This window comes from Asterias rubens, chromosome 22 (genome assembly GCF_902459465.1).
Source record: "Asterias rubens chromosome 22, eAstRub1.3, whole genome shotgun sequence".
NCBI lineage: Eukaryota > Metazoa > Echinodermata > Asteroidea > Forcipulatida > Asteriidae > Asterias > Asterias rubens.
This window is the reverse complement of record NC_047083.1, coordinates 4,438,966-4,449,870: the sequence shown is the minus strand read 5'-3', so window position 1 is coordinate 4,449,870 and position 10,905 is coordinate 4,438,966. Positions and strand designations below refer to the sequence as shown.

Sequence of the window (10,905 nt, the reverse complement as noted above, 5' to 3'; positions counted from 1 at the left end):
GGGTCGTTGGAATATAAAAGGTTGTCGGAACATAGGGTTGTCGGAATATAGGGGTTTCGGAACATAGGGGTGTCGGAATATCTAGGTTGAGTTGTCGGAACATAGGGGTGTCGGAACATAGGGATGTCGGAATATAGAGTAGTCACCATGTGGCCAAGGCTGAAGGATTCAGCTCGCCTTGGCCACACACGTGGGGCTACTCTACTCGTCCGCCATGCATTTTAGAACAAATGGTTACAAACACTTTTCAACGACCGGACCAACTTGACCGATCCAACATGTCAAATCCAAGGCAATGTGTTCCTTTATTAACAGAATGATTAGATGTTCTGATGTTTTTCAACACCTTGCTTGATTGAAAACAAAATTGAATTGATTAATTATTATTAAACATTGAGGTTTTGTGCTTTTTATTTTTACATTTACAATAATTGTGATGTATCCGCATATAAAACTCAGTTGATGAATTTTAAAATACAATAAAAATATCAAGAGTGCTTTTTAAAATCCGCGTTTATTGCAATAAAGGCTCGACTTCCATTTTAATTAAAGTACGTCATGCGTCAGCAATCTCGTCATTTTGTAAACAACCGTGCTGTCCGGAAAATAGACAATAAAATGTACGTCAAAATCAATCCTTTTCGAAAACCTCATTATAAATAACATAATTGAAGTATGTATTCCACTAACAAATAACTCATTTGAAAAGAGATTTATCATGATTTAAAGTGGCAGTTTACCGAAAAGCACTTACCGAGTTGTAGTCAACACTTTTGTGAACTTGACCAAAAACACCCTAATTTTGTTTAGACTGGTAACCAAATTGATCGCAGCATTGCTACAAACTTTTGAACTGATGCAGTCAGGGGACTATACTGAAGTGTCCTCCTGTATCCTATCGTTTTCCACCACGGTCAGAATAGACTTAACTCAAGTCTCAAACCACTTGCCATCACCAGAAAACTATTGCTATTGGGACCTCGCACGCGAGCATAAGACTTGAATCAAGTCTGAGGTCAGTATGGATCAGTTCTGGTACCCGGGTCGGATACACAGACATCAATGTGAGTGTGGGATGTGGGGCACCGCCCACTAGCTTTGAAATGACTCACTTTCAATTAATGCGTAACTTTCCTGGGTTTTCCTTTTTAGACATCGAGGCCCAACTAAACCTACTGGCCTGTTGGAAAAAACAAATTATCTTTAATGATGGTGTAATTGTACTAGCTAAAGCATTACATTTTACGTCAAAGCTGAAGGGCGCCCTCAGTTCAGACAGCAAGTTTATGCTCATCGACTGGTAGATGGAATAGTAGCTCGCCAGTGCCAATACATTGGGTTCGTTCGTTTTGGGTGCGTTCGTTGAGCTCCCCTGGGTCAACCCCGGTGTGTGGCGTGTTTTTTTTTCCAGGACAAACGTGTGCAGATAATTACCCACGTTCGTCCTGGAAAAAAAAAACCCGCCACACACCGGGGTTGACCCAGGGCAGCTAAACGAACGCACCCTTAGTATCTTCCCCGCGGTGCTCACTCGGGCAGCCCCTGACGACAAGAGCTAAACGAACGACCACTCACCGCTCTCGTAGTGCAGTGACCCACTCCACAAGCAGGACATATGGGGCGACCCGGGTGGTGTGAGCCCCTGTAATGACGTCAAAAGCTATTCGAATGCACCAGAGCAGATCGGGGATAACCCAAGGAAGCTAAACGAACGCACCCATTCATGGGTTAACCCTTAATCACGAGAAAGTCACACTAGCTGTTTGCTTCTCTAAGCTTCACCCGGTACAATGGGTACCTGCGAGGCGATGGACAGAATAGGACTTTATTTGGAGCATGGGAAGAACATTTTCTTCCTCCATGTTTGGAGCGACGTTTCTTGCTCACAGGTTTACTCCCCATCCATCGGGCCGGGGAGCCTGGCCACCAGATTACAAAAATAAACTCATAATAGTAAGCCATTTATGATACCACCATTATCCCATGCTGTAAATAAGTAATTTGAATCAAATCCAATTGCCTCCTTTCCCTTTATTATGGCATGCCCATTAACACTAAACTTCTTTTTCACGCGTATGAGCAAGGCAAAGTAGCATTAAACACTAGCTTTACTACAATGCATAATTGCTTCTCTTCACCCAGAGGTATGATGGGTACCTGCGAGGTGTTGGACAGAAAGGGTCTTTATTTGGAGCGACGTTTGTTGCCCATTATTATGTTTACTCCCACCTATCGGCCGCCGGGAGCCTGGCCGCAGAATACAAAAATAAACTTATAATACGCGACGCGAGCGGCCAAAGTGTTTATTATCCCTCAACCCAAGTTTGGCGAAGGTTTCAAATTTAGCTGTTTTGAAAACAAACACTACGCATGACAGGCTCGTTATCATCGTCACCAATTAACTTGATCTACACAAACGTATAAATATAGCCCAACTCAAGAGCTAACTTAGATTTTTCTTCATAAACTAAAAAGGCAGTGGACACTCAAAATAATTTTTAGCATAAAAACTTACTTGGTAACGAGTAAAGGTGAGCTGTTGATAGATAAAACATTGTGAAAAATGGCTTCCTCATAACGTAGTTTTCTAGAAAGACGTAATAATTCCCACGAATCTGATTTCGAGATCTCAGAATTAGAATTTGAGGGTTCGAAATCAAGCAACTGAAAGCACCGTCTTACGGGGGTGTTTTTTCTTTCATTATTATGCTGCAATTTCGTCGACCAATTTAGCTCAAATTTTCACAGGTTTTTTATTTTATGCATTTTGAGATACACCAAGTGAGGAGGTCTTTGACAATTACCAATAAAGGTGTCCTAGTATACAAATATTGACTGCTTCGAGTGCTATGGTTAAAATTACGACTCCCGAGGTGATCCCCGGAACGTTCTATTTTCCCAAGGCGCAGCCGGGGTGGAACGGTCCGGGGATCACCGGGCGAGTCGTAGTTTTAACCATAGCACGAGTTAAAGCAGTCAATATTTGTTTTGTAACACCCCAACAGACTATTATCATTATCGTACACGTAAAGTTTCGTACGCGCGTTTCAGATACACACATAAGCACATCTGATTGGGTTGAGGTGGGTAAAAAGCCGTATGTGTACTGTACGCCGTGTGATAGTCGTCGGACTATCACACATCAAACGTTGCACTTACAAACGGCAAACGATGCACTATCACACGGCCGCCGTCTAGTAAAACTACGACATATCATGTGACGCGCTCTATCATGTAAGCCAATGAAAAGGCAGAATATTTATAAGTGGTGTTATAATTACCAATAGCGTCCAGTGCATCGAGGCCTCTCCCCTGTAATATAATCTCTCACCCCAAAGTAGTTTGGTGAAGTTCTCCAAGTTTGTTTTAGAGTTGTTCGTGTCTGATGCTTATAATAACCACGACCTCAGACTTGAGTCAAGTCTAGCTCCGTGGCTGCGATGTTGACCAACAGTCTACTCTACGTATGGGAGTGCATCGAAGCATGATGGAAACCTATGGGTAAACACTCAATTAACTCAAGCGTGGAACACCCGTAGGCCCAAATGAAAGCGCAACTTGCGTGTATATGTGTACCCATGGTGTATCTAAACATTATCAAACAATGCTGTGCTTTCCTACGCAATACCCAACGTGAAGAATCGAGAAGTGAAACCAACATGTAGTCGGAAAGTTGTCGGTAATGTAGCTGATGGAAATAATATTATTACAACAATCCAGGAGTTTCCGTTACGAATTTATCATGTGAGTTTAGTACCATCTGTACCTTAGCTTAACAATTGTATAAGGTATGGGTTTTCGTGTGTCCCCCCCCCCCCCATTTGGACTGGGTTGAGGATCTGCGGGCACAAAAACGTAAACACAGGAAGTGTCTGACACTTCTTACCTTTGCCACACACGATAGGCCATGGAGGTAGTCTATTTCTACATCCATGGGTTTTCTGAATCCATGTCTTGGATAACTTTCCGTATGGCGCCACCACTTTTTCACTCATTTTTACAAAAAGGGATATCTCATTGAGGTAAATTAGATACTATATTATTTCATATCGAATGAAAAAGTGGTGGCGCCATACGGAAACTTTTCCCAATGTAAGCATGGAGCTATAAAAAGGAAAAGTGACAGTGTTTGAAATGTTTCTATCTCTAAAAGGTATGGGTCCAGGGGCGGAAACAACAAGGCCCGCTACGACGACCAGCAAGGTGAAGATGCCAAGTCGCAGGCTGAGCAAAAACGAGTCAAAAAGCTACAAGCTGAGGTCGACGAAGTGGCAGTCATTCTCCACACGACTGTGGATAAACTACTCGAGAGAGGCGAGAAATTAGATGACTTGATGGATGGGGCAGGTACGTTATACACAGTAAACCATCGGTACACTACAACAACTCCTGGGTCAGAAGTGGCCCGGATTTGGGTCCCAGGGTGCCAGACCCATTTCTGGAGCTGTTTGACCCGGAATCCGTGTCAATGTGACCCGGAATCCGTGTCACTGTGACCAGACATTAATTTGGTTAAAAGCGGAGATTTTTACTTGGATTCCGGGTCAAACTGACCCAGAAATAAGTTTGGCCCCTAGGACTGTTTAGTGCATAAAGAACACTTTATAAAGAAACAACCCTCGTTTATAAAGAAGCAGGACCAGACTTTCTTTTTATAGCGACATGTACGTTCTCGATTGTCATTCTTTGTGGGGGGGGGGGGTTCTATTGCTGTTCTCTTATCAAGATTCCTGTTCTCTGATCAAGATTCCTGTTAAAAACGTAATTTTGGCAATCCCCCTTCAAGCCATTTGACACTATTGGTAATTACCTCAAAATGATTGTTAGCATAAAAACTTACTTGGTAACGAGCAATGGAGAGCTGTTGATAATAAAAAAAAAAACCAATTAGCATGAAACCGTTTTTTGGTAACGAGATAGATGGGGAGAGGTCGATAGTATAAAACATTGTGAGAAACGGCTCCCTCTGAAGTGACGTAGTTTTTGAGAAAGAAGTAATGTTTCACTCAAAAATTTGACATTATTTAAGCCTGAAGCCTGTCATTCTATTTATGCATCCGAAAGGATGAAATCACTACAGTTGTGGAACGAGGGATTTTTTTTCTTTAATTATTCTCTTGAAATTTCAATCACCATTTGAGACAAAATTTGCACAGAATTGGTATACATGTATTATGCATATTATTTTGGGATACATCATGTGAGAACACTGGTCTTTGACAAAATTACCAAAGGTGCCCAGTGCCTTTAAGTGCTCTTTGTGTATATAAGAGTCGACTGTAATAATATTTGTTTTAGCTCTTAAAGGGGATTATTTTGTTCAAGCTTCGTACTTGTTGCATCGTTCACTATTTTTTTCTCTTTAGAGCAATACATTCGTTTGCATTTGGCGCTTTACAGGTTGTTAATTTACATAATTATTTGCATGGCAAAAACGAGCGTCTATTTTATATAAGCATGGAGCAATAAGATATAAGTTAATTTAGATTTAAAGAAATTCGCATGCCTCAAAGTGAAATTGACTGACGATGCATGAGAGTCAAATGGGCTGCCTTTCTGCCAAAAATTACAGACGGTAAAACCGATAGTATAATTATAAACATTGTATTGTTTGTTTTCGCTTTTTTTTTCTTTCTACAGACAACTTACTAGAACAAGCGTCATCATTCAAAACCACAGCAAAAAAAGTTAAGACGCACTACAAATGGAAAAACAAAATGGTATGGTTGAAGTGTATTTATCCTTTATCCCTTGGTGTATAATCTAAATTTATGAGTCTGATTATCTACAGTTATTGCTGAATATATTATCGTTAACTATAATGACATGACATGAATGCGCAATGAATGTTAGCATGTGTTACTGTTATTGGAAACAGGGAACATGGCCACACAGCGTGATAAAGGTATGTAGGGCCTAAGAGCCATTGGACACTTTCGGTACAGACAAAAAAAAAATCACAGATTGACAAATAATTTACAGGGTTTACAGAAGGTAATGGTGAAAGACTTCTCTCGAAATATTATTCCATGAAATGCTTTACTTTTTGAGAAAACATTGAAACAATATCAATTCTCGATAGCGAGAATTACGGATTTATTTTAAACACATGTCATGACACGGCGAAACGTGCGGAAACAAGGGTTGGTTTTCCCGTTATTTTCTCCCGACTCCGATGACCGATTGAGCCTAAATGCTCACAGGTTTGTTATTTTATATAGTATAAGTTGTGATACACGAAGTGTGGGACTTGGACAATACTGGTTACTGAAAGTGTCCAATGGCTTTAAGCTGTATCCTTGCCTCTTGTCATTGCCTCTTTTGTTAAAAAAAAATATTTCCTTCAATGTATGGTGACAAAATTTGTAAAAAATACTAGTAAATATTAGTAATAATAACTTTGTTCGCCCCTTTTTCTCTTCCATAGCTGGCAGTGGCTGGTGTTGTTGTAGTTCTCGTCATAATTGGCCTTATTGTTTTATGTAAGTGTGAAATCGTATGAATCGTTTATATATTATTTCCTTCTTGGCCCAAATTACTTTGTAAAACAGATTTTTTTTTTTCGAAATAAGGCAAATATCGTTTTTTTTCTTTTGTTTTTCTGAAAAACAAAAAAACCCAAAAAACATCATCAATTATTTATGCTAATAGATTGAAATTTGCATCAAGGACAACGTTTCATTATGTATATATATTATATATAAAATTACACATCATTGTACTGATGTTTGTTAGGGCCTAGCGCGACTACTCGGCACAAACATGTAACCGAGCTGTGTTGACCAAGTAAACAGACGTATATTACTCGGGTGAGAATCGACCCATTACTTTTGCAATTGTTGCCCCACTAATCGAGGGAATGGAATTGTTTTATCGACTTCTCAAGGATGTTTACAAGCTTTTAAGGATTTGCTTTTATTCACCCCACATCATCAAGTCTAACACTCTGGAAATTGTTTGTAAAGTTGAAATTGTTTACATGCTTACAAGGTTTCTTCCCAATAGAACAAAGGAATCGTTTTGCATTATTATAATTTTTTTTTTTTTACTGACTCAATGTTTTTGTTTTTTACTTTCTTCAAACAGTTATTCTCCGTCCATGGGAAACGCATGATTGAACATCAGACCTTCGTCAGATGTTTGTTAACGAGCTCAGCATTGTTTGGTGTTTTCCTCCGAAGCAGGATTTAAGGTGTCACCTTGCAACTAAGGTTGCGTCACCAGTGAGCAGCAAGTTACAGTTAGACGTTTTTGTGCTACATTGCTTTCAAAAAAGGTTTGACTTTATCGGCCGTTTTGTAGTTATTAAAAATCGTTTTAAGGGCACTTGTTCTGCTATTGCTTTCCTAAAAACAGGATTCATGTCAAAAGGTGTAATTTGGCCGGCCAAACTTATAGACACTGCCCTGGACACTATTTGGTAATTACTCACCATGAAAACTTACTTGGTTACAAGCAATAATAATAATAATGAACCAGTTTTATAGAGCGCATAAAACATATCACAATCACATAGAAGTCCCTCATGCGCTTTTAGTTGATACAGAAAGAAGTACTGAAGTACAAAAATAAATGTGTTTTGGAGAGCTGTTAATAGTATAAAACATTTAGTGTGAGAAACGGCTCCCTCTGAAGTAATGTGTAGTTTTTTTAAAGGATCAGAGTTGAGTTTCTTACTCAAATATTAAAAGGCGTCAGGCTTGAAGTCTTTTCATATTCAATTTTGTTTAGGGCTCTGAAAGCACACAAACTATTTGTGCAACAATGGGTTCTTTTTCTTTTGTTAGGCCGTGTCCGAAACGGCGACTTCGGCTACAGCTACGGCTAGATCGCGCGTGTCTGCCTATTCTTCAACACTGGTAGACGCGCTGATCTAGACGTAGCTGTAGCCGAAGTCGTCGTTTCGGACACGGCCTTATTCTTTTGCAACTTTAATTGAGGCCAAAGGTTCACAATTTGTTATATTTACTCATTGTACCTTGAGAAACAACAAAATGGGAAAAATTTATATTTTTGAGGACAAATTGCTGTGAATTGATTTGGATTATTAATAAATGTTGTTGTTTACTTGATACAGTACAGCACTATTGTTCAATACGAAAATGTAGCCCCAACCGTTTTTGTTTCTTGCATATTATTATAACACTTGATGTGTGAACATTTCGAAAACATGTTATTTGCTATAGTGACTCCGATTTTCCATTTCGATTTTTGTGACTCCTTTTTTTCTCGAGACTCCGATAATCGATTGAGCTAGTTATTAACTTTTCACAGGTATGTGTTGAGTCACTTGACGGAATTACTTTACATAACTGGTCAAGAAAAATCGTCTAATAATGATCACAGATTTACATAAAGCTTACACGGCCCTACAATTAACATAAAAAACCCAAATATCCTTGAAATAATAATTTCTATCTGAAATGTCATAATTTGATGAGAAATATTTATAGAACAAATTTATAAGTTACAGAGTTTATTCATTTTTTTTAAACTCGATATCACGAAATGTGTGATCGGTTTTATCTATTTCTCGGGTTTATCAGGGTTTTTTTTATGGTGGATTTACATGAAGTGCTTTTTTTTCTTTATTCTTTCTTTACCGTTTGGTTGTTTTAATCCTAAAGTATGTATGTTAACAATAAAACAAAATTTTTTGAACATTCCATTTAAAAAGATCGCAAGTTTTAGACGTCGCCGAAATCCAGAGCGTATAACTGTCCTAATTATACTTTAAACGCAGTGGACACTATTGGTAATTACTCAAAATAATTATTAGCATAAAACCTCACTTAACGAGTAATGGGGAGAGATTGATAATAACACATTGTGAGAAACGGCTCCCTCTGAAGTAACGAAATTTTCAAGAAAGAAGTAATTTTCCACAAAATTTTATTTCGAGACTTCAGATTTAGAATTTTGAGGTCTGGAAATCAAACACCTGAAAGAACAAAACCTCATGTGACAAGGGTGTTTTTTCTTTCATTATTATCTCGTAAATTGGACGACCAATAATTGAGCTCAAATTTTCACAGGTTTGTTATTTTATGCATGTTGAGATACACCAAGTGAGAATACTGGTCTTTGGCAATTACCAATAGTGTCCAGTGTCTTTAATTTGATTATACAAAGAACATTATACATGTAGTTGTTTTTCTAATCAAGGTTTATGAACTGCATAATTATATAATTTTAAGTTATAAGAAAATTGTTTTTCTATATAACCTCATAACCTTATACGTTGTAAACTGTACATATTTTATTTTCTATAAACCGTTTTGTCACTTAATAAACCAAGAGTGATGTTGCACTGTTATTATTTATAGCCTTCGGATTATATCTGTTACGTCATAATTAGTGGTCAATGTAGAAACATATGAAGGGGTTGGCCCTCTATTGATAGTAAGGATGAGCATTCACCCCACAGACTACAAAAGTGTAATCCACATGATTAGGTTTGTGGCCTAAAGAAAAAAAATCCCCTTCAATTTATAAACATTTCTTTTTAAGGGAAGGTACACGTTTGGTAATTGTCAAAGACCAGTGTCCTCACTTGGTGTATCCCATCATGAGCATAAAATAACAAGCCTGTGAAAATTTGAGCTCAATTGGTCATCGGAGTTGCGAGAAAATGATGAAAGAAAAAACACCCTTGTTGGACGACTTTGTGTGCTTTCAGATAGGAATAAAAGACTTTATTATTTTAGTGACACATAACCTCTTTCTAAAAAACTACGGTACTTCAGAGGGAGCCGTTTCCCACAATGTTGTATACTATCAACAGCTCCCCAATGCTCGTTACCAAGTCAGTTTTTAAGTTAAAATTTGTTTTGAGTAATTACCAAACGTGTACCTTCCATTTAATCTTTCTCGGCTTGGGAGTAGAACCTGGGCAACCGTTTTTTTTTTTAAAAATTTTTTTTTTTATACACAATATCAACATCTACCCTCGCAGGTACCCATTTATACCCCTGGGTAGAAGAGAAGAAATTATAGTAAAGCGTCTTGCTCAAGGACACAAATGTCACGGCCGGGACCCGAACCCACCCTCCGATGACTTTAACCGAAAAGATGCGTCGGCCCCAATAATGTCCTGAAGCCTTTTTATATTAGAGTGAAAAGTTACGTCTTTCAAAAATTACGTTTCTTCAGAGGGAGCCGTTTCTTACAGTGTTTTTACTATCACACAGCTCTCCATTGCTCGTTACCAAATTAGTTTGTATGTTAACAATTATTTTGAGTAAGTACCAATAGTGCCCAGGGGCCGATTTCACGAAACTTTACGCAACTGCGTAAGTCCACTTGCGCAACGTTTATGGCGTAAGTTGCGCCATAAACGTTGCGCAAGTGGACTTACGCAGTTGCGGAAAGTTACGTGAAATCGGCTGCAGGTCTTTAAAGGAACATTACATAATTGGTTTAGGCTTACAAGACACTTGCTGGAGTGTAAGCACTTTTTGGAATCCACCATTTACATAAACTGGGAAACCTGTAGGAGTTTAATCGATTGGCCATCTGGGTCATGAGAAAATGTGAAAAACCGATTACACATTTTGCATGACAACAATTTATAAAATAATAAAATGCTCACTGAGCGATAAGCTAAAAACGGGAAATTAGTTATTTGTATTTCTCATCAAATGACATTCCAGACAGAAATACTTCATGGGATGTTTTCCACTATCATTATCGTTACCACTATCATTATCCTTTTTATGCAATTGCATCACAATGTTTAGTTATTTTTGTTTCCCTTAAACGTTTTTATTTTGTCTGAATGAATGGCCGGTGATCTGTTCTCCACCCATGGCCGATCTCAAGGAATCTTACAAGAACACAAGCAGTTCATTCACAAAACGGGGAAAAGTTGTAAGGACTGTTCCATTTCAGTTAACTAGGTAAATC

General features: G+C 38.4%; 2 protein-coding genes across 3 annotated transcripts in view; one reads left to right on the top strand and one right to left on the bottom strand.

The window, feature by feature from the left end:
- Window positions 1-3,355, bottom strand: part of LOC117305039 (phosphatidylinositol 4-phosphate 3-kinase C2 domain-containing subunit beta-like) — a 61,374-nt gene extending 58,019 nt beyond the window's left edge. Inside the window, exon 1 of one of the 2 annotated variants that reach the window (XM_033789742.1) lies at window positions 3,282-3,355. The gene's annotated coding sequence lies outside the window, so the exon portion shown is untranslated. Of the gene's footprint in view, window positions 1-754; window positions 794-3,281 lie in introns of those variants that run through there. The other variant, XM_033789741.1, reaches the window with a different exon arrangement.
- Window positions 3,356-3,582: 227 nt separating this feature from the next.
- On the top strand, window positions 3,583-7,611 carry LOC117305040 (vesicle-associated membrane protein 3-like). Its single transcript, XM_033789744.1, has 5 exons — window positions 3,583-3,744; window positions 4,154-4,347; window positions 5,641-5,720; window positions 6,428-6,482; window positions 7,087-7,611. Exons 1-5 carry the CDS (start codon window positions 3,692-3,694, stop codon window positions 7,116-7,118), a joined length of 414 nt encoding a protein of 137 aa, XP_033645635.1. The 5' UTR covers window positions 3,583-3,691; the 3' UTR covers window positions 7,119-7,611.
- The last annotated feature ends 3,294 nt before the right edge of the window (window positions 7,612-10,905 follow it).